At 36.7% G+C, this 25,329-nt stretch overlaps 1 protein-coding gene across 4 annotated transcripts in view; it reads right to left on the bottom strand.

The window, feature by feature from the left end:
* The window catches only part of GABRG3 (gamma-aminobutyric acid type A receptor subunit gamma3), a 296,838-nt gene that overhangs the window by 128,138 nt on the left and 143,371 nt on the right, over positions 1 to 25,329 (bottom strand). For all 4 annotated transcript variants that reach the window (XM_031504126.3, XM_085582609.1, XM_021546689.3 and 1 more), the window contains exons 4-5: positions 23,622 to 23,842; positions 21,376 to 21,458 (exon numbers count right to left, since the gene is read on the bottom strand). In XM_031504126.3, the coding sequence (XP_031359986.1) occupies positions 21,376 to 21,458; positions 23,622 to 23,842 (304 nt within the window). The remainder of the gene's footprint in view (positions 1 to 21,375; positions 21,459 to 23,621; positions 23,843 to 25,329) is intronic.

Below are 25,329 nucleotides of genomic sequence, written 5' to 3' on the forward strand. Positions count from 1 at the left end.
TTATGAGGAGCTGCTGAGGACACGTGGTTTTTTTCAGGCTGGAGAAGAGAAGACCGAGCGAAGACCTCATTGCAGTCTCCAACATCCTCATGAGCGGAAGAGGAGGAGCAGGTTCTCTCTGTGGAGACCAGTGACAGGACCCAAAGGAATGGACTGAAGCTGAGTCAGGGGAAAATTAGGTTGGATACTAGAAAAAGCTTTTTTACCCAGAGGGTTTTTGAGCACAGGAGCAGGCTCCCCAGAGAAGTGATCACAGAACAGCCTGATAGGGTTCAAAAAGCATTTGGACAACACTCAGGCCCACGGTGTGACTTTTGGGGCCAGAGTCAGACTTGATAATCCTGATGGGTCCCTTCCAACCAAGCATATCTTTTGATTCTCATTCTGTGACTAAGTTCTGATTCTGTGACTGCAGTTTCCAGGCCTTCACACAGTCTGATAAAAGACTGCCTTACTTTAGCTTCTTCATCCACAAGCCACCACAGTCTTGGTCTTAGCTGTCCCTGTGAGTCACAGATGGTTATCACACTATCACTTCTACATGTAGACAAAAAGGCATTACTTTTCACTCCTCTCACACATCCCTGAAGAACCACATTGCCTCTTTTATGCTTGCTGGTGCATGCATGTGTGTGGGAAGGTGCTCTTCTAAAAGCAACCCTCAACACCAGACCAGGACATAGTATTCTCCAAGGCTAGATTAAGCCCCAGCATACAGCTGACATAAAACAATGTGAACAAAGCACTACTATTCAAGTGTTTCAATGACTGCATCCCATTAAACTAAATAAAATGCCAGCTATGAGGCAGCTAAAGAAAAAAAGATAATAATGAAATTAAATCAAAGAGTTTATTTCACTGTAACGAGATTTGACACAATTAAAACGCCTCCTGTGAATACGTGATGCTATGATCAAAGTAGGCTTTTTTTTTCTTCTACAAGTCCACCAATGCAGTGATTGTGACTGACCTTGAGTATGACTAGTTCAGAATCCAAGTTGACAATACTGCAAAAATTGGTTTCTGTGTTAAGACAGTGTAGCCACAATAGATCCTTGTAAAGGTCAGGTCAATGTGTTGAGTTCATTAACTGTATGACTGATCCCAAGGTATTACAGTGAACACCCTTCAGAGAGCCCATTTTATCATGGGCTGTGTTGACTCTAAGGTTTGAAGAATAGTTGAAATACTGATATTTCAGATTAAGTAAGTGGCATTTGTCCAGATCATGCTTCCTTACAACAGTCAAAGGAACAGACATAGATTTATTTTTATTTGTTATACATTCATTTGGTATTTTGTTTTAAATAATGGAATGCATAGTTGACTCTCATTGAAAATTTAAAAAGGAAAAGAAGTAAGCAATTATTTTAGGCTAAATAGAATACAAGTGAAATTCCAGGTGTCTGGTAAGTTAAATATCTGGTCCCTATACAAATTTTGAGTTAAATCTTTAAAGTTTGTTTAAAGCAGAAAGAAAAACTCTACTAGGCAGGAAACAGCAATTTGAAGGAGGAAGATGAGTGAAAAATCTCCTACTTCATAGATCCCAGAGCTGAATGTCTCCTCAAGGTGGAACACAATGAGAAAAACATTGTCTAGAAGTTTGGTGAACTAATAGATGCCAGACACTACTTCCTCTGATTTGTGGACAGGACAGGGGCTTTCTGCCCTGAATATACATGCATAAACAACTACTGTTCTGTTTCCATCGTATGGACTGTATTTTGAAGTGAGATTTGCCTCTGTTTGCTACTCAGAAGAAAAATATCTAAATGCAAGTGCATATCTGCCAAGGTGATATATTGCTTATCAGTTCTTATTCATTGCTCCTGATTGAATTTGAAACAGAAAACTTATTGATGGGATAAAAATATCTTTTCTGCCACTCACACAGGAGATGAGAGAAGGAAAGTGATATTGAACACTGACATACATCATAAGTACAAGGATTAAATATGGCTATATGATGTTTGAGTGATTAGTATTACCTGGCCAGCTGCTTCTTGCTATGTTGAGTTTTGGCTTAGAGAAAATGAAATAACCTTCAATGTAATTTGGCATCTGGAAAAATAAAAGCACAGGCACTTGGGTCACAACAACCCCATGCAGTGCTACAGGCTTGTGGAAGAGTGTCTGGAAAGCTGCCTGACAGAATAGGACCTGGGATTGACAGCTGCTGAACATGAGCCAGCGTATGCCCAGGTGGACAAGAAGGCCCATGGTTCACATCAGCAACAGTGCGGCCAGCAGGACCAGGGCAGTGATTGTCCCCTTGTACTCAGCACTGGCGAGGCCAACCCTCAAATCCTGTGTCCAGTTCTGGGCCCCTCACTACAGAAAAGACATTGAGGTGCTGTCCAGAGAAGGGCAATGGAGCTGTGCAAGAGTCTGGAGCCCGGTTCTCATGAGGAGCAGCCAAGGGCTGTTTAGCCTGGAAATAAGTAGGCTTATTGCTCTCTACAGCTGCCTGAAAGGAGGCTGTAGCCAGGTAGGGAATGGTCTCTTTTCCTGAGTAACAAGCTATAAAGTAAATGGTCTAAAGTTGTGCCAGTGATGGCTGCAGTTTGGAAGGTCTAATATCGTAATTGGGTATTAAGAAAAATTTCTTCACGGAAGTGGTTGCCAAGCATTGGAACAGGCTGCTCAGGGAAGTGGAGGTATTCAAAAGACATGCAGATGTGGCACTTGGGGACATGATTTAGTGACGGACTTGGCAGTGCTGGGCAAAAGGTTGGACTTGATCTTAAATGCCTTTTCCAACCTAAATGATTCTATGGTTCTATGAACACTATGTTAGAAGTCTGAGCACTCTTTTTCTAAAATCAATTCAGACACACAGACTGATGTGAAAAATCCCCCAGAAAAACACCCCAAAAACATTAAAAACCCCACAAAAACAGACCAAAAAACCTACCAAAAATAGCAAAAGGAAAAAAAAAAAAGAGAAAAGGAGTGAAAGATAACTACACCCTAAAGAAAAACCTATGAAATACATCCAAGAATTTCATTATAGGGAAGATGAGTAACAGCTGTAGAGCACTTTAAGCCTATATTTAACATACACAGAGGCAGCACTAAGTCTCTGATGCCTACCTCATCACAGAAAAACACCATATTCATAATGGAGAGGCAGTCAGTCCTTCCTCCATGGTAGCATGTGGTAATTACTATGAAGATTGATGCTTCCCAGATTTGCTTGCTATACTGATTTTGATTTTTGTGGGCAGGACATTTCATCTGTGGCAAGCATCCAATCAATACAGAACAGAGAAGGGAAGGCATAGTCAGAAAGTCAGAACCATCCAGGCAGCAGCCTGAAAGTAATACATGGTAATACCAAAATGACCACAGATAACTGAGAAAACAGAGTAAGCAGATACAAAGAAGAAAAAAAAGAAAATAAGAAAAAAAAAAAACCAAAAGAAAAAAACAAAGAGCAAGAGATGACAGTAAATGTATGACAGAAGACCCATGGAAAATGAAAACGAAGGAAAAACTGGTGTTGCTGTGATCCTAATGAGAACACAATAATGAGATCTTGAGGGAGAGTCTACATGCCCCAGGAAATTATCAGGGAAAACAATTCCCCCAGTCTTTTTGAGGGGCACGAATTTTTGTGAGTTTGTCTTGTTTGTTTTTCTCTAAAACCTCCCGTCCTTTTTGTCTTGTCAGCAATTCTATGGCTTGTACAACTTTATAGAATTTTTTCTTAGCAAATAGGAAAAAATGTGTTATGCAGAATCTTCTCTAAACTACAAGCAAAAATTTCTATCAATCTTGACATACCGTACTTACAAAACATCAGGTATTTCTCTCAATTTCTCTTTCAATGCTATCATTGTTGAACTTGTGAAAAACTGACTTTTTTTAATAGCAAAAACAGAATAAATTTTGAAGATTGTCCTTCCTGATTCCGTCCTTTACTCTCTTGTTTGGTTAATGAGGTGGAAGATAAAGACTGATAAAGACTGAATAGCTGAATGAATTTGTTGAATAGATATAGGGAATCTAATTTCAATACAAAGAATAAAAATAATAGTTGACATAACCTTTTGATATACATTATTCATGCTAGCCAAGAAGAAATAAAAAAAGCAATTTCTAGTTTTCAAATCCGCCTTTGAATACTGTGTTCTTTCATGGGAACTATTTGATTTGTAAATGAATGTAAATCTAGATAGCAAGATTACACTTACTCTTGCGACTTTCATAAAAAACTCCACTTTTTGCATTGCCCACTACTTTCTCTTTCACTATTAGTGCTTGTCAAATATTTCATTCATATGCTGACATTTTAAAATAACTTTGCTTGAGTTTAGTTTGCTAAAAAATGCTTTCTTTAACAAAATCAGAGTTTATGACTTCTTTCCCATGCTGAGATATTACTTCAAATTATTTCATCTCTATGTTTCCATTGACAAATGGAATCTTTTACTGAAAATTTCTCAGCTATAGAAAGTTATCTAGGACATCCAGGCCTTTTTTGCTTGCAAAGATGCTTTCTAGGTAGTCAACCTCCAGCAGTAGCCCCCTGCTAAAATGTTTATTCCACCCCAGGTATGGAATTTTGCTTTTCACTATATTAAACTATTAAACTTCTTTTAAGGTTCCTGTTATCCCATTTCCACCACTCTATAAAATCCATTTGTTTTTAGTTTCCTGGTAGAGATACAGCCTCAGTGCCTTGGAGGAACACGTTTTGTTTTCATAGGGTACTGACTCTGGCACCCATTTATAAGGTATTCTACCCTGACAGTACACAAATATTTTGACTCAAAGCCAGACCCTCAGATATTTATTTCAGACCATTAAATATTTAACGATGAACTTAAAAATGTCATTTCTTAATGTTAGGAATCCTTTGATATTCTACATCACATGCACTAAGGCAAAACTGGGAACAATCCAATCTTGAACAACATAGAAGTTGTAATTGGGTGAGATGTTTTTTCTCCCAGTGAAAAATGAAATTACCTTTCCTAATAATTAGAAAACTCAATACATTAGGGCAATATAAATACCAAAGCCTGTGATTGAATGAGTACCATGCTTTTCTGTTACTATGTGAAAACTCCAATCACATGTTATGTAAAGCTCTCCTAATGAACCTGCTATTTCACTGGAATCAAGAACATGGATGTTCCCAGGCTGCCATTTTAAAATTAAGTTTCTAAGTCTCAAAGTTTCAGGAAGAGAACTGAAAATAAGACTGTGATTACAGAAATTCTGCAAAATATCCCCTCTCATCTGATAGGTACAATTACATTTGGTGTTGCCAGCTCACATTAAACAAATTCGTCAATGCTTATACCATCAAGAGGAAAGGCACAGAGGCTTTGGTGACAATCCTATACAGATTCACTGATCAGCTACTTTGGCATTCAAAGAATTTTAGCAATGTCCCATGGCATACATCTAAGATATCCACAGCACTAAACTTATTAATAAGCCATCACAGCAAGTGAATTTTATATGTCTTCAACATGACAACACCTGAGTTTGTGGGTTGCTTTTAACACAGCATGACACCTCCTCCAACCTAATAACCTGAGGTCCTTCTGGTACTGAACTGTTAGTGTACACACTTGTGTAGATTTCTTATAGTACTGGAGTGTAATAGATGTCCAAACTAACACGCTGACGTAAACACAGCAGAGATATTTGAGACTCATTTACTTTTACATATGCCCTGGTCATATTAAACCTCATGCAAGGCTAAATGTATATTTTTTTGTGGGTTTGTTTTTCTTTCAGTTTATGGGATCACATCATTCACAATAGTGAATGAAAGAACAGGTAATATTTTAAAGAGTAGGGGAAAAACCCCTAAAAGTGACATCAAACTCTGGTATTGGTAAAAAAGTACTGTATGTCTATCATCAATGCAAAAGTTTATCATTTATATGAAGAAAGTAATTTCAACTGTTTAATTTATAACTTTATATTTTAAAAAATGCTATCCAAAACTCACTTTAAATTGATTTTTCAGTAAAAATTAAAGTGAAGTAATTGTGAAAAAAACCCTTTTGCTTTTCTCTTGATCAAGACAGTTCAGCAGTAATCATTTCATATGCTACTATTCTAGAAATATGATTTTGATAAATATATATCACAATAATACTCATATAAAGAAGTTCTTTCAATTTTAATAATCTTTCTAGTTGCAAAATTTCTGTAAGTTTGATACTGAATACCTTAAAATCATCCAAGGCTTTAAATGAAAGTAAAATCCTATAGACACAATAGCTTAATAAAAAGACCTTGAAATTACCAACACTTCAATGAAGTAAAAAAGTATTTTAGGTTACTTAACAAAGGTCTCTTCAGTTTCTCAAGACCTCACATAGTTGGAAAAGTAGTGTCAACCCGAGTTAAGAGGTGAGAATAAATTGAATAAATAAATTAAAATAAATTAAATATGTTTTAAAAGAACATGCATAAATCTCCTTGAGAGATTTAACTATCATTATTAATTTTCTATTAAGTTCTAACCATTACAGATACTAGCTTTTCCTATGGTTTCAAAAGTGGTTTGTGCCTGTTATAGTTAATGGTGTTAAGGTGAAGCTTACATTAAAATGATGACGCAGATTTGCAATTGCAGTCTGTCATTCAAAATAGTATTTGTGTGATGATTATTTTCCAGAATGTCAAAAGGTTTCATTCTGACCATTGTGTACATCTCTCTGAGCAATATTTCAGTCTCACATTCAGTTATTACAGTTGTCCAGAAATTCTACAGAAGTAAAACCTCCAGAGAGAAATTTCTGCCATGCTCTGCCTCTCTTTATTGAAGGAACACCATGAAAATATACTTTACAATATTTCATCTCTTCTGCTCCAATTTCTGATTTATGTGAAAAAAAAATACCAAAAGTATATGGTAAGAAAACTACTGGAAAGAAAAATACTGAGAGTTTTTTAGGGAAAGCTGGTCAGATTTCAGCAAAGTACAGACATTTTAGATCACTGCTGAATTATTTAAACTGATGCTTATGAAAAGAAAATATTAGAAAAACAATTTCATAGAAAATTTAAAAATTGTGTGATAGATATATATATGGCATAAACTAATGCTTTTTTTTATGCTTGAATCTTGAACAGTAAAGTAACTACATATTTTCTTTCCTGCTTATTTTTTGGTCTTGGTCGAGCTTCTATACTAGTTCTCTATGTTCACAGTACTTTCTAAATGCAAGTTTCCAGTGGATACTCTGAAATTCAGTCACAGTTCTTGATTTTTCTCTCTGGGGGCTCTACCTTTTATCATGGATTTTCTGGATCTCTGTTTTCAAATTTAGAACTTACTGTCCATTTTTCTCCTCTGTCAACATCTGCATCACAAAAAAAAACAAATTACTCCTTAAATATTTTTATTATTTTTCCCCAGACTTCTTCTCTCAGCATTTTGATTCTGCCTCCTTAATTATACGTAATGGTCTAGCTGCATGTCACTTAACACTTATTACTCATTTGCAGAGGACACCCTGATCTTCCAAGCAAGACATATTCTCTAGGTGTTATGGTTTCACAGGTGAACCTCAGCCTCTCAACTCCTTTCTGCTTTTTGACAAAGAATGAAGAAGCTGGAAAGAGCATTTGTTTTTGCCAGATGGAGATGGCCATTCTGGCCACAGCCAGACAATAGGGGAGTGCAAAGAAAAATTGTGTAGGTGGAGAAAGGAAATATTCATGGGTTGAAGAATACGCTAGGACGAAATGAAAAAAAGTATGGAGGGAGAGGAAAAAGAGAAAATGAGAAAAAAAAAATGAATGGGAGTGAGGGAGGGGAGGAAAAAGGAGGAGAAGAACAAAGGTAGAAATGAAAAAAGGAAAATATTATAGAAGACAAGATAGTCCCAGGATGTTTCTGGAGAAGGCTGCAAAAATAGGAGATGATTTTGTGGGGACGGAGTAAAGGTGTAACAGATCTGGTGTCTGACCTGTGACAAAAACCAGAAGTACTGTCTAATTTTATCAAAGCAGAATGAGCTGCCACAGTGTTAGAGCCCTAGTGTATTGTTGTGGTGAATGCCAGTGGCCAGGAGGTGGAAGAATTGGCCATCACAGGAACCTGTAATACAGGGACCTGTACACCAGGGACATGAAAATCAATTCCTGCACAGTGGGGAGACCCCTGGGGGAATAAAATTCTGTATTCTGCTTGGCTTTTTAACATATTGCCTGTTTGTTTCAGTTTTTGGAAGAGTCCCAAAAATATCAATCAACTAAAGATTACCTTGTTTGCACATAATATACCAATGATTACTGGTGGCAACAACCATTGTACAGTAAAAAATATAGAAAAAATTTTCAACTCTTTCCCAACTCCTCCCTACTTTCTGGGAGTTCCTTAAGAAAGCCAACATTGAATTGACTGTTTTAAAATGTTTTAAGGGAAAGATGGGTTTCTCAAGTAGATATTTCTACTTCTGAATGTGAATGAATTGCTCTATAAAGAATAATGTAAATTTTAATATAAAAATGTAAATTTTACTATAAAAATTGTTTTGAATAAGAAAAAGATGTCAGGTTGGAAGAGATTTCAGGATGTCTCTAGTTCAGCCTCCTGATAAAAATAAGTTTGAAATTAATCCAAACCAGGTGTCTCAGGGCTTTCTCCAGTTGCATCTCAAAAATCTTCAAGGACAAAGATTTCACAATGTCTAGAAAACTTTCTCCAATGCTTGATTGTCCTTGGTGATTTTTTGTTTCCATCTATCAAGTCAGAACCTCCCCACTTCAGGTACTGACCACTGCCACATAAATTCACGACTTAGATACAGTACATGCACACTAAAGAATACAAACATGCACGGACCATTAATGTGCTTTGCTTTGGCACATGCAGTTATGCAAGGTACTAGAGAGAAGACACTCTTTAGTGCCTGTGACAAATCATAGTGAACATGACTGTAGATATAAGTGAAACTGTTATTTTGGAATCACAATAACACCTCAGTTTTCCTGCTGAAACTCCCATACAAGTAGTGACCAGTCCCAGCAGGCTGATTTTGAAATCTGATAGTACCACAGACCAGGATATTTGACTGTCAGTTCTGCTAAGCCTTTACATAAGAAATGTTGCTATATTTTGCATGTAAATCAATTAAAACCAGCAGTACAAATCTCCCAGACAACTTTGAGATTTGCAAGTTACTAGGAACAGCTTTTATCTTTCTTTCTGCAGTCTCATGTTGGTTAGAAAAGTTTTAAAGATTGGAAAGTATGGACTTTGGAGAGACGTGTTGGGGACAAAAAGAAAGAAAGGACATATAGTGTCATAAACCACTTGGGTATCTGAGTTTTCTTTTAATCATAAGAGATATTTGAGTTCATGGTTGTCTTTTCTGACTGCCAGAGGCAAGCAGTGTTGTCTTACTGAAATACTGATTTTTTTCAGACAACCGCTGTGAACAAATACACCATTCAGCCCTCAAAGTTCCCTTGTGTTGAAAGTCATCACTTGTAGACAAACTTTTCCATGATCATTTGGTCTAGCAGCTTCATTTGAAGTCAATCAATACAGGAATAAAATACCTGTAAGGTAGAAACATGCATTTCCTGCTGCTTTTTCTTCCTTTTAACTTAGAAAGACCAACTTTCCAGAATTTAAACATCAACTATAGTGAGTATCCTAAATGGTTACCATTATTTTCCTAAAGAAGTGGTATTTTTGCCCCTTTCATAAAAATACATAAATACAACTGTAATTGCAAAATAGGTACTATTCCTTTAGGTATACATTTTGAACTAAAATAAACATATTGATTGCACCTTCTGTAGTGAAGAAATCGGACAGAAAAAATTAAAAAACTGTAAAATAGCTACTATGTGATCAGCCCACTTACAAGCAAAATGAAAAAAAAAAATATTGAGAATCTTTCCATTGTCCTTTTAAGGTGAGATTTGAAACTAAGCATCACATATTTAGGATTCAGGTGCTTCAGGTTGTAATATGGTGGATATGTCTTTCTGTTATAACCAAAACATGACAAAGTTAAAATGTATGGTCTTCAAAATTTCACAGGAATCATCTCCTCTAAAAGGAAAAAAAAAAATTCCTTGAAATGTCTTCATGAGCTTTGACATTCAGCCTTCTTCAGTTCAGATGCCATGAGATATGCCGATTATACCATTGCAACCCCAAAGACAATATTTTTAAAGCATAATTATAGGAAATGTACACTCAAATGTCAAATCAGTTAATGCTGATAAAGGGAAGACTTATAAGCATAGGAGCATTGGAGTACCTCAAGCCGTAACGAAATATTGACATATATTCCATTGAGAAAAGTTAAAGGCCATCTGTTTGTCCATTTTAGAGGATTCTCAGTAGGATTTGTTCTTTTCTTTCCTTCATCCTGTTTAATTCTACATGGCTGTAAGCATACTGCTTGTCACCTTATTAGCTGAGAACATGAAAGTAATGAAAAGATTAAAAATTATTAAATATATTTTTTCACATACTTTCTCATTCTTCTAGTTGTATCTGTGAGTATGTGTAGAAGGATGGATCTCTATGAGAGAAAGAAGAACACAGATTATTTTGTAGGTTTGTTCTTGTTATAGTCATGCTGATTTTTTTCTTGCAAGGGACAGAACTGGAGCAGAAGATGGTGAGATCAGGATGGATCTTTTTGTCCAATATATTCACCTAAAAATTTCATTTTAGCTTTTCACACACATTATTTTATTCTGCTCTAGTCAAACAACAGGTTCAATTAGGAATTCAGATAGCTTTAATATATCCTGGGGCATGGTATAGAATACTTTGATCTAGGGACCAAGTCTAAGAACTTCATTCATCTTTTTGTTGCATAAGAGACGAGGAACAGCTCTGATGTGTTTTTCTTCTAAACTGTGTCACTAAGGATGAAAATAGAAAGATATTGATGAAGGACTGAAATACTGTGAATAGCAATTCATTCCACTTCCTGATAATCAGATTTGTTTTAATAAAAGTCTTGTTTTTTCACTGATGGTTGTTTGCTAAAGAAGAAACACTGAAGTCAAATGAAGCTTCCAGAGTTAAAAAAACCTGGGACTTTCCCTGTACTGATGCACTCAGGGCTGGCCAAACAGAAGAGACAGGTACTGCTGGCTTTGCTTCCCAGTGCTTATCAAGAGACATCAATGCAAGTGGAGCAAAAGCAACAGACTACATGAAACAATCTAATTTAGGTGACATGTCAACTGATGGAGCTGGGAGAACTTCTGAGCTCCTAGATTCTTGCAGCCCACCAGGACATACTAAAGTCACGCACCGGCTCTCCCTTTGGCTTTCCAGTGAAAGAAGCTCAGTTAGGAAGAAAGTTAGAAAGAGGTAGAAAGGAAACTCAGTGTCCTCTGCACAAGCTGTTGATTAGGCAAATCGCCTCAGAACAGAGTGAACTTTTTCTTCAATTTACATGTCTCTCTACGTTTACTTTCTTAAAACTGATGGAAAGATTTTATGGAAAAATCAGCTCTTCCTGAGTTTTAATAGATTAGTAGAAAAATCGCCAGAAGTCACATTGCAAAAAAATTAGGGAAAAATAAATTACTTTTTAATATGCATGGCTAACCCAAACATTAAATCATAACATAATTTCCATTCTACAGAAATAATTTCTCTATTTAGATACACAAAAGTGCAGGGTTTCTTAAAGTACCAACTGAAAATCTACATCCTATGGGAGAACATAAAAACACTTATTTAAAAAGTGATTTAAATTTCTTGTCTTGATGTGTGTTCCCTCTTTCCCCCCTTTAAAATTTATCACTTGTTTGTTTGTCTGAGGGGCTATGTGATAGGCAAAGACATCATATATTGTTTTGACAGAAAAATATGCCACCTAACTATGAAAAAGGACTAAAATATTATGCATAGCAAGGGACATAGCCAGGTAAACTTCAGCAACATTCCTCTTAGTGGAACAGATAAGCAGGGCATTTCCCTGATTGTCCTCTAGCTCTATGAGGAAAACACATTCAAAGCTGCACTACTGCCTCACTCTTCTTCCTTAGCTCCATCAGCACTTAGGATATGCTTTTGGTACTGATTCCATGAATTTTTCCATGATTTTTTCAGTACCAGAGGCAAGAAAAGGATGGGGCTTTTTATTTCATGTTTCCAGTCTGCCTTGTTTTTTCCAGGTGATGTTAAAAGTAAATAAAATTGACAAGACAAGGCAAATGAGTTAAAGACTTGATGTTTTCATCGTAAATTTTGAGTCTGTTACAAGTAAACCTTTAATGATTTCTACTAACCCCATTATCATCTGTCCGCCAAGCCCGGCAAAAGTAACAAGCATCGGCTGGGCTCTATCCAAGATGAGTTTAATTTGAGAGTCAATATTCACTGCTTTTGTTACACTTCTGTGGGGTACTGCGGGTGTTCTGGCTGACCTTGGCAACTCTGCTCTCTCTTCATTCTCCTTTTCTCTTCTTCTCAATTACTTAATATTTCTTCTGGATCTGACACTGGTTTGTTACCTTTTGCTTCCCACAATCCCAAAAGGTTTCTGTATACTTTGAAGAAATTCTGCAGCCAGTCTTCATTTCTTATCAGATGACCAGTAAGTTCAAACATACAGTTCTCATGGTTTGGAGATGCATTACTGTAATTTTTAACGTGGCCACTGAGGTGACTATGGAAAACACAATAATTTTTTTTTTTTCCTAATCCGCTCTTTAAAACCACTAAAGCAATTAGAAAACAACATGCTCTTTGTTTCTTTAAAAATATTAAATGTATTGTACTGGAGATCTAAAATAGCTTGAACCTTCTGGATTCAATCAAGCTTGTCTTCTGCCTTTGGAAACATGGAAATCAGAGTAGGAGAAAGGAAAGGTTGCAACTTTTATGTTGCTCAGCAGGGGCTACCTGAACTTGTAATTTCATATTTTATGTAATATTTTATGAGGTACATTTCAGTTACATTAAGGGAGGCTACAAGGAATAAAAGCAGTTAATTACACCAGCATTTGCAGAAATCTCCAAAGAAAGGAATACCAAATAAGCTATGTCCTAACATCTGAACACACACAATGAAGCATGAATTGTTGAAGGTGTCTTTGCAAGTTTCTTCAAGAATTAAGATAATGATGAAAGACCCAAAGAGGAGTGAGCTATGCATAGAACTGTGAAGAGTTTGGGCACTGTTGGCTCTGACTGTTGTCTGTAAGAGAAAATACCCCAGCTTTCTCCTTGTCCATTGTTATCAGTTTGCCAGTAATGACAATTGTACACTTTCTTTTACCTTCATTTTCTCCCTAGCATACCTTTAGAGTCCTGTCTTGTTATTTTTTGCATCCCTTGTCAAGTTCAGCTCCAGATGTACCTTAGCCTTTCTGACCCCATTCCCACAGAACCAGACTGCATCCCTGTACTCCCCCCAGGATACCTGTCCCTGCTTCCATTACTTGCACATTTTCTTCTTGCCCATTAGTTTGACCACCAAGTCTCAACTCAGCCATGCCAATCTTTCATCTTCCTTGCCTGATTTCTTACCCCTGGGGATCAAGAAATCTTGCAATCTATGGAAAGCGCCCTTAGACACCTGTCAGATCTGACCCTGAGGCAGACCCCAGGGATTGCTACTGGTTCACAAGGTTCCCCTTGTTGCCTTGGTCTCTAAATCCTGCCTAAAAGCAGTTGACCTAGTCAAGGCCAATCTCCAGAGACGTGCTATCCATCTCTTGGTGCTGTTGGGAGCCCCTTGCATCTCCTTCCTGTCCCATCCCTACTGGACAGCCTGTAGCCACTAAGAGCTGCACTCCAGTCATCGATGGCTACAGGCTGGTACAACATGGCTACATTTTCCAGTCTCATAATTGTTACAGGGTGTCAAAACCAGTCAGTCCTTATGTTAAAAAATATTATGCAAAAGACTGTGGCTGTTTCCTCCTGGTGCTCTAAATATCTCAAATATGAGCTCTGTAAATCAGATTTTACAAGTGTAAGGCTGCCGTGACTTCACAGCTTATGGACTAGCCCCTCACTAATGATCAGATTAATTTGAAAATCAATTATCAAAGACCTAGATAAGCAACTAACAATAACAGAAACATGTAGTACATAATAAGTTATATTACATTTGAGAGTTAAAACTATTTTCTTTCTGCCAATGGTGTATTTGTCATGCTGTCAAATGTCTGGTTAAAAGAAAGATAAAAAGAACAGGCTCACATTGGCATATGATGAGATGCTTAAAGGGGTTTTAGTTTCAAATACACACTGAATATCTTGAGATCTGTTATGAAATCATGGGCACTAACAATGACTGTCACATGGCAGAGACTCCAGGGCCTGTTGCTAATACATTTAGCTCTCAGATATGCAATCAGCACTTTCTCTTATTTTCTACTGACACCATAAGCACAACTTAGCTACATATATTCTTGACAAAAACAACTGGCTCTCAGGCAGGTTTTTTCTTTCTAAAATTTTTTGAGGCTGATTTTTTTTTAATTTTACCAATAGAAAATATAGAAAAATAAGACTAGTTGCTTTGAAAGTCCAGACTGCACCTGGGATTTTTAAGACTTCCAGTCTCCTTCTATAAGAAAGAGCTGGAGGGTCCTACTCCTGAAATACATTCACCTCTATTAAATTTCAGATCCAGGAATAACAGCACTTTTTTTGCTCTGAAGCAGGTTGCCTAGAGAGTTTGTTTCACAACATGGGCATCCCATCTTCCTCAGAAAATTGTGCAGGGCAAATGGAGACACTGAGGATCCTCGGAAGACCGCTACAAAACTAGGGTAGATGCCATGTTCCTGGAATAGCCTACCATCAATCCAGAGAGTCTCTGGAAGGCTGTGCTGGCCCCAAGATATCATGAGTTAACCATTTTAGGCTTCACTAATTAGCACTTACTGTAATTTTACTCTAGGGTCTCATTTTCGCTGGAAGTAATGGCAGCTGTTCCCTCTCCAGAGAAGCCTTCAATCTTGTGGAGAAAAATTTCACTATAAAAGGAGAGAGACATTTGGTCTGCTACCAGTACAAAACCTTGGCTCTTTGTGAGGAAATGGAGCTCAGGATAGTACATGAATTAGCCACAGCCTTCAGTTCAGCCTGATTACTATGGAGGCAGTGGTAAACCCTTGACCCTGGGGAAGTTTCACTGCTTTTTTTACCAAAGAAATATCATTTATGTACTAGTGTTTATCAGATGCAATATCATATTGATTAATAGTACACTTTCATTACAACATGTTGCATAAATTTGGAGCAAGCATTGAACCATATAGCCATATATGTTTAAAAAATTGCCTCTAATATACCTTGAAAAATGAGACACAATGCTAACAGTAACAGTATGTGCCAAAATAATATTAATAATACTTACTAGTTTGGCACAAATCTACCATAAATTTGATGTAGAAAGTATATTTTTAGTGCTGAGTGTACTAACATCAGGGATGAATTTGAACAGCTTCATAAAAATACATCATATTTGAGAAATTAGATAAAAGTTAGCAGAACTTACAATAAAAATTAACTTGTAATAATTATTATGAGTCTTGGCTTGGCTATAAAATAGACCTATAAAAATCTAAAGATATTTAATGCAATGTCTCTTACGTATTGAAAAATTTATTGAGTCACACACAGAAAAGTAGCAGTAAATTAATCAGTAGCGAGTAGTCAAGGAATTGGATAAATATTTGACTTCCCCAGGAAAGAGTATGGTACTCCCTAGGAATCTAACTTATGTTAGGTAAAAAAAGAAACACCCTCAGGCAATTTAAAGGAAACCTAAGGAGAGTTAAAACTAAGCAATGCAGTACCAGAATACATTCAGAAAAGCTATTGGAATGACGAAATGAAATTGCATAAGATTATCACCTATTGTAAATTTACTGTATCCTGGTGTCATTGTACATATAGGTACCTCGGGTAAAAGTGTTTAGAAACACTAACTCTCACAGGTTAACCAAGAAAAGAAGATCCCTACAGAGTTATGCACACCTCATAAATCTTCAGAATGATCAAATTTTCCTTGAAGATTGTCTTGCACACTAGCCAAGCTATTTGAAAAAAATGTGCAAATAAAACAGTTTAAAAGAGGGGAAATGAAATAAGATATGGAAATGTCTGTGTAAGAGAAGAATTAGTAGATGAATAGGAGGAGGGATGTGTCACAGATATGCTTCACATATTATGTTCATTAATTGGCATATATGACAAAAGTCATATGCTAAATACAGAGCTTGGGAGGAAACTTCAAAGGACAAATTTTCCATAAATATATTTCTTATTTTCTTTATAAGACCTCTCTATATTGACTATTCTCTGAAAAAGACAGTCTTCTGAAAAGAAGGATGGATGCATACAAGTATTTCTATCTTCCTAGAAGAGGAAAAAGCAACAATATCCAAAATATGCTCATCACAAAAACTGGTTCAAGAATTCCATTGGCGCCCCACGATCTGGCTCAGCCCATTGCAGAAAGAACAGATGGAAATTCAGATCTGGATTAAAGCTCTTTCTGCACATTACAATGCCTTTCCAGCATCTTTAATGAAACTCCTCTTGAGATATGAACATTAAGCTGTGCTCCTTCTGGCCTGTTCTTCATCAAAAGTAAATTTCTGCCCTCAGACTGTATTAATGACTCTGCTGATGACAAAGGAGATGAAATAAAGCACAGCTCATTCCACAAAACCAGCAATTACTTTTCTAGGCTAGGAGAAACATATTAAAATGGGTGATGACAGCTAGTTGTGTTAGAAATTAATGATACAAGGCTCAAAGTACTGATTGCATATCCATAAGAGGCTTCATGTTCAAAGGGGGAACATTTGATTGAACTGAGTTTATATTTAGAAAAATGGAATCTGTTCCTTTCAAGCACTATGTTAGATTTGGATAAATTTCTTTTGAAAGCACTGCACACTTCCTTCTTTTTTTTTTTTTTCCCCCTGTAATACTTGCCATGCTTTTGTACATCACTTTAAAAAAACCTAAAACAACTCTAACATTTTAAATGCAAAAAAATATTTTGTTTAAGTCCTGACTGAACAAACTGAACCATCAATAGTTGGAAATCTTGCTTTCTCCTATTTTAAATGAATTAAAAGTAATTGAATTCTTTGTGAACCATTGTATATGTATTTTGGTGTTTGCAACAAGAATGGCATTCTGGGCATGCCCAGCTTTTCCTGTCTTGCAGCAATCCTCCAGTAATGGGTAGCTCAGGACACTAGACCTTCTCACTAATTCTCAGTAATTGCCTACAAAGCATGCCATAATTCCTGTTGTCTAAGTCAAAGATGCTTTTAAAAATGAACAACTGTATCTGCAGTTTGATCAGAACAGCAGCAAGAAAAATAAAACAGTGAAAACCCATTAATCAATTTGGTCACTTTTTAAAAAGTTTTCTGGCATCTTGCACTGCAGCTCAGTATTACTACATCTGGTAAAGCCCCAGGCATGCCCTTACAGGTTGTTTCAGACCTCAGGTATGCAGCTAGCACACATTTCCACCAGAAACCTCCTTGGACATAATTAAAAAGTTAGTTGACCAGATGGTCAAAACAAGGTGTAATGGCTTTCAGATGCTGTCACCTGAAGGAGTGTCAAGTTAATCTTGAACACATATATGGGAGAGGAGGTTTCTGCTGGTCTGAAAAAAATGAAGACCTCAAACAATTAACTGTTACACAGCTTTGGGTGCAAACATTCTCACATTATTTTACAGTATGCTTAGTCCTCCCAAGTTAAGAAAATCCAGAACATTCAGCAGTCTCACCAGTGACTGAGAAAGGAAAACTAAAACCATGTAAGCTAGCTAGAAAACAGTCACATGGTAACTCTAATGCTGAAGAGTTCTTTCAAGTAGCTTAGCCATACAGCCCCTTTTTCCTGATCTTTAATCTATAATGCTCTTATAACTCAGAATAAAAAAAATAGTGGCCATTACTACAGAGTGATCTTGTTATGCTTGATAGCTCCCAATGCAATGTTGTTCCAGTGCTCTGTTCAAACACTTTTGAGTTGTTATAATATTTGAGCACCCACAGTTTCCAACAGAAGCTTCACAATTAATGTGCTTAACTTTTCATTCCCAGTCTGCCTTTGGTTGCTTGCGTCTTATTTGTTCTTGTGCTGATATCATCCTTTAGATGTTCAGACAGAACATTTCTTCCTTCCTGAAGTTTATGTGAATCCTAACTACTTCAATAAACTAAATTTTATGGCAGCATCCTGAAAGTATTTCCAAAATGTTCAAATCAATGCTGAATAGAGATAACCAAGACAGTTTAATGTGCTATTTGAGTGCCAAAAGCAGCACAGCAGCCTCCCTTGGCTCAAGAGGATAAATTAACCCAAATGAAGAATGACAGTGACAGAATATTTTTACATAGCTGCATACAGTACTTCAAAACCATATTAAGAAAGAGTGATCATATAGAGCAAAATCTATCCAAGATTGCTCCACTGCAATCAAGTCACAGCGTTGATTCTTTTTTCACATTTACAGGGAAATGTACATTCATTCCATGCCTTGTTGTAGCTCGTTAGGGAGAAATCCTTCTTGGCACATGTGGTTCATCAAACCAATCTGGTGCATGGAGCAGACACAATCTGTCACGTGGCACAGCAGCCCTTTTGTTACTGGGATCAACTTTTCACATGAGCAGTGTGCTGAGTGCACATCTACATAAGAACAGCAACTATAGACACACACTGACCACACGGCCTGATATGCCAGAGGAGTCACCCCATCATGTCACCCCATGTACAAAAGCTGCACAGGCTGAGCAGCTTCAGATTATGTCAATACATTTAAAATCCTATAAAAGAAACCTGAGAGCTCTAGGAATTTGTTTTTGAACAAGATTCTCTACAGGAAGGGGCAGGTGTTAATTACTGTTAGCACACTGAGATGGGTCCTTTTTATAAGCCACTGTTTTCTCCTTATTCATCCTGGCAACCAGATGAAGTAGAACTCAGTATACCCACTGAGGGAACATCAACTGTCCCCAGAGTAACAAAAGGGTTAGGGTGCAAATTAGCTGGCACTAGAGGTAAATATTCTAGAAAAAGTTAAGATGAGTTTCATATTTTTGAAATATCAAGGGAAATTTAAATAAAAAGTCAGAAATTTCAAATATTAAACTTCATCTGTGTGTACCAGTGTATGGAATATTTCCTGTAACTTTTGCTTCTTTATACCTGCCTACAATGGAAACTACAAAGATTTGTCTGTGTGCTGAGGAACAAACAGAAGGAATGAAGGGGGAGAGCTGTGAATTCTACAAAGGTTATTATTTTATCCAAAGACATACATCTTGGAATCCCTAATCAGCTTGTCCCTTCAGAAACTTGTCATAGAAGGCAGTAATAAATCATTCATGCATTCACTCAGTCATTCACTTCCTGAGTCCCACTGAGTGCCATCTAGCTAGAGACTGCTGTGAATGTACACAAGACTGAAAATGCAAGTGAATTATGCAACAAACTAATTATACAGGAGATGTCCTGTATGATGGCAATTGCAGCATTAAAACTGTTCAAGGGGAAATATTCAGTATGAATCTAAAGAAATAAACCCTTATTTTCAACATGACCAAAAAGGTTGAAAAAACTATAAAATATTATTTTAACTTCCTCTACAGCATCCATCATCTGGTAAGAAACTACAAAGAATACACAGAAACTGCAACACATTCACATTCTGTTTTATTCTATATAATCTCCACCTCCATAGACAGTAGTACATATCTGATGGCAATACATGTACATTCCAAGTTCATAAGTGTTATGAGCTAATAGATCAAAATTAGGAGGAACATTTGCAATACAAAATGTATTTGGAACTTTGCCATGGAGCAGAGCCTGCTGAAGTACTGACTGATATCCTCTCTCTTTCAATAAAAACCGTAAAGCATAATTTACTTCCATTTAGCAACTGTCTAGCTATTAGGGAATGCAAGGTTTGAAGTGACTTCCTGTTTATTAGAGTTCACTTTCTTTGAATATTGCTATCACAGGACCACTCAAATTTATGTGGTTTAATCTTTGGACTTCAACCAAAATTTTAGTAGTCTTCCTTAAATGTCTGGAATGTGATTTTAAGTTCACAAATCTTTCCCAGCAGTTCAACAAAACAACAGTAGATTGCCACAAGAACAGTTTTATGTAGTAACTAAGACAGCTGAAGTGCATAGAGTTCAGTGGCAAGTGTTCATGAGCAGAAAGGAGCTATCTGCCTCTTGTTCAGCTGAACACACCAGAATTAAACAGACAACTGTTTCTGCACAGATTCACTTATGCTTACAAAAAACAGAAAATGGCAACATAGTGATAGAATTTTGGAGGAAAGGAAGATATTTATATGACTGATTTAAAAAAAAAAATTCCTAGGTAAAAAGAAAAAAACATTCTGTGTCAGAAATTCAAATCTGTTTTGTGGTTGTGGATCACTGTTTGTATATTTATAAACAGAAGTATATACCATCACAATAGCATATTTATTATGAAAATATTCAATAGTATTATTCTTCTATCACTCTAAAAGGGATTAGGGAGATAATCTTGTTTCTAAATAGAAAAAATTATACACTTTCCTTTTACTTTCTAAAGAACACATATCCTGAGTCTTATAGATTGTCAAGATTAAAATCTTTTGTGAAGACCCTTTTAAAAATGTTTTCAAAACCTTTACATTGTGTGGTTTTGGATTAAAAAAACATGCAGGTATTCCTATGAGCAGACAGATCTCAAAGTTGTTTAAATGAATCAGTATGAAGATAACTTCTCAGAGTAATATTGGACCCCAGAATTAACTCACCTGCTTTTGTTTTCCATACATTTCCCCATGTATTTGTCTTGTCTGTTAGGAAGGTTTTAAATATGCCAGCAACACAACATAAAACACAACATTGGGACTGCTGGCAAAGCTGAGCAATAAAAGGAAAATGAGATTTACAGTAGCTGCACCATTTACTTTTACTATGAAACAGAGAGGCATTACCAGGCTACGTGCTATAAACTCAGATGTTCAGAGATTGCTGGGCATGGCCCATAATGTGCACCTCCACCAGAAAACTGTAGTTTCAGTTCTCATTTGCAATGTCAAGTGATTGCATAAATTAACATTGCACAGACTGGTAGGAATATCTGCTGAGTTTGTGAGTATGGTATCAGCTAAAAAGTCAATTCTAATAAAATAAGGGTAAATCTGCAGGGGACTTCATATCATAAGTCCATTACCAGAAGTGTAAGAGAGGATAACAAAAATTCCCTAAATATTTGAGCAAACCTGAATTTCTTATACTTATGGAACAATTGACCAACCTGAGAGAAATCAGAATTAAACTCATGCTCCTGCATAAGAGTCATACACAGGAATAAGGCATCAAAGAAGCACTTACAGCTGGAGAATATCAGAGGACAGGAGTGTTCATCCATAGGAAAGTTGTGCAGCTGCAGCTGGCACTCAGCATTGATGGTGAGCCTATGAAGAAACCAAGGGTCTGTTATTATGTGCCAGTACAGGAACAGCCAGAGGAGGAAGCAGGGTAACCTTAAGCATCATGCAAGAATGCTTTGATGCCCATAAAGACATCATCAAGACTTTCTGGATCCCAGGAATTCTGTGCATGTGTTTCTCCAGACAATTTATCATCAAAGGTTCAGGGATGAAAACAATCATTCTGTACAAAAATAATATGAAATATGGCTTGTGTTGTATGCAATTCCACAAAATTTGAACTTCAGAGGGAAACTTATAAAAATATTCACCATGTGTACTTACAGTGTGAATTTAAAATTCTTTCAATTTCTTCAGGCTTTCTCTCCAAAACTTAATAAATCTCTATATGCCATTCTGTTTCGTACAGATGCAACAAACAGAACAGCAGAAACATCATCATCCCTACTTGAAAGCTGGTTTTACATGACATCCCCAAGAACACAGCCAATTTTGAAATTACTACTAAAAAATCAATACTCTTAAGTCTAATAGCTTACAAAGTGAATGTACTTACTCAGGTAAATTGAATTAAGTGCTAGTTTATTGTACAGTCTTTTAAAAAATACTACACAGTTTAATGATATAATTCATATGGGTTATGTGGGTTTTTCCTTTTGGAAACTACATAAAAAGATTAAAAACTCTACGGTGAAAGGTTTGCGTCTCAGATATAGGATGACACAGAGGAAAACTGTCTTGGGAAAGGTCACCTGTGAGGAATTTAATAGCCTTATTGCAATGCCACTAGAAGAGGATTTGTAGTGCTGCAGTAGGAGGGAATTCACACTCTAAAAGGGGCAGGGAAGACGACGGAGAGGTATGGAACATGAATGAACCTTGTACACTTCCTTCTGTACACACAACACCAGGGCATACACTAGCTACCTCTTCCATGTCATACCAATCCTGACATTTAGGTCAGACAAATTTGGTTTGAATTACCCAGTGTGAAAAATGATCATTCTAACAACTTTTCCCATGTATAAAGGAGGTCAACCTGAATGATCAAAAAGAACTCAAAACATCTTTCACATACTAAAAATGTCCATTCCAACAGGTCAAGTATTAACCTACTTTTAGGTGGTTTTGACAAATTTTGTAGTCCATTCAACAAACAATTTCTTTAGTGAGAGGTATGTAAGTCTAACTACTATTATGTAGATTGTAGATACTTGGCCTGAAATACTGAAACAGAACTTAATAGAAAAAAAAACAACAAAACACATAATCAAAATCCCCTGAGAAAAAAAAAACAATAACCCAACCAAGAGAATATTGGAGCTGACACCTTAATCCCCAAACTCTTTAGCTAAAGGCCACTGAAGTAAGCAGGAGCTCTTCACAGTAGAACAAGCCTAAGAAGTAAAGGGCACTAAAAATATCAACAGCTTTTCCAGATGTTTATTTCCTTTCTTATTGTTTTCCAAAGACTTTGTATTGGAGCCCAACAGCAGTTGCAAGCATGATCAGCCCTCTCAGGTGCACCGAGAGGGCTGAACACAATTACAGAAGAAAATGTAGCGTGAAAGGCATGTCTCTAAAACAGTTTCCCTTATGGAACATGGCTTATGGCAAAACTCCCTTCTGAACAACTAATCTCTTCCACAAGTAAACACATATTTTGATTTCCACAGCCTTTTTAAAATGCAAATATATACAGTATTTCTTATACCATACAGTTGATTTTATCACAAAGATTAGAAAACTGTAAAAGCCTTTCCTCCAGCAATTCACCCTTGTGATGAGATGTGAAAGACTATATTTCAGCATGACTTATTTGAAGAATCAAGTATTGGCATTAGCCTGAATCTAAAAATGCTTTATCCAGCCCTGCATCTAACTCCAATCAAAAAGGCTTTTGACAGGTTTTATGGGACTACACATTCCCGATTTTATTACAAACACTAAAAAGCCCAGATTGTATAACTTAGACAGACTTATTTCCCATTTCTCAAGGTTGCTTTCATAGAAAGACAAGACTTGTTTTTTTTAAAACTTGGCAGTACTTATGCCTGAATAATTAAATATTTGTAAAGCATGGCCATGTGAGCATCAGGAGAAGAGAGCAAAGATATTGCTGAAAATTACTACTATTACACCAGAGGTGGGAGAAGCTTTCAGCCCTGCACCTTGCCAAGTGCTCACCTGAGGGTGTACAAGATCTTGCCATCATTCCATATGCGGAGGAGCTGGTTAGGGGTGGTGATCCAGTGAGCCTCTGCTGTCTTTGAGTTACGAAATATCGTGTCTGGGATCCAGATCAAGCCAACCATATTACTGTTCAGAGTCAGTATCTTCATGGTGCTGTTGAAGCGAAGACGACTGTCTGTCCATGTCTGGGCAAAAAATATATCAATTTGATATTCCTGCAAAGAAAGCATGATACATCAATTGAAATCAGTTCCACATTTCACACTATTTGGTGTTTGATGAGGACTGTTCTGGTGTGGATCAGCTGAGTATGTTCGGGCCAGTGGAGCTATGTTTTCTTTTTCTATTGCTTTAGGAATTTATTTTCCATTTTTTTCACCCTTTTGTTTTTATGTCTAGCTGCTTAATGAAACATGCCAAACAACTCACTTGCATTGATCCTGTGCCATAACAATTTCAACATTAGCACATTCTTTTTCATTGTCTCTGAAAAGTCGCAGCTAGAAGGTATAATTTTCAGAGATTTCTTTGTTATAGGACTGATAAGAGACATGAAAGATGAGCAAGACACCAACACTCATAAGCTAGAGAATGGCAAATTCTCTTGATTATAGCGATGCTTTTTAGGGAAGAAGTTGTGTAAATGTAATAAATTATTTTTTCCATTTGCTACCAATTGTTCAGTCACTCTTTCTCAGGCCACACTGCAGCAGAATGAAAAGGCAAGCATGTGCTCTTTTACAGACCCCCTGATGCCAAGAGCTGAATGTGTATCCCTGAAGATGCTAACACCTTAGTTTACATGAAATTTGTCCTTCCATTTACTCTGTGCTTTACTACTCCTTTTCTGTAGGTAAGCCATCATAGTATATATAAATGCAGAAATGAAAGAACACATGGACAGACAAAATTATGTAGGTGAACATATAAACACACTGGTTTATGCATTTATGATCCCATGGAAGAAATAATATTTTAATTTTGTATTTGAAATATGAATTTGAGCCATTGGAGGCTGGAAAAGGTCATGCTTCATTTGTTTGTGTTCCTCCTCCTCTTTTCAAAGACTGAAAAATTAATAATAAACTGTTCTATTTTTGAACCTCAGGGAAACAGCCACATGAGTCTGTCATGCAATACCCTCCCAATACCACAGGGTTGGCTGTGACAGGGATGATGTTTGCTGATGTGTCACAAAGTGTGTGCTCTACAACAGAGACTAATACAGGGCTTGGGAGTAATCCAAAGGAAAACATCTCTTTAGGAGCCCTGGTAGATGCACTCCTGGTATATCTGAACAAAGGGTAATTAGGGCTAAATGTAAAGTCTGGTATATCTTTGAACACCCTGAATTTGCTTTTATTTCACTTCTTTCTGTCTATTGTTTCAATACAGTAGTATTGGGTTTTTTTCTTTATAGACAGTTAGTAGAGCATGCAGACAGAATTGAAGACAGTGTTTTTGCTAAGTGCCACCTGTTTCTCCTGTGCTATTACATTTTTGGCAAGCCATCCCTTCAAATCTGATGTTATAACACCAGGAAACTCAATTCACTGGCACTGTAATCCAAGTCCAAAACACTCTGGGCCTCACATCTCTAGATGATAAATGATCAAAAGGTGCATAAGTGGTTCTGGCAGGTATCCAAACACCAGGTAGCAGATCATGTCAGGAATTAAAACATAGCCACCAAAGACAATAA

This window comes from Lonchura striata, chromosome 1 (assembly GCF_050655825.1).
Source record: "Lonchura striata isolate lonStrDom1 chromosome 1, ASM5065582v1, whole genome shotgun sequence".
In the NCBI taxonomy this organism is placed as follows: Eukaryota; Metazoa; Chordata; class Aves; order Passeriformes; family Estrildidae; genus Lonchura; species Lonchura striata.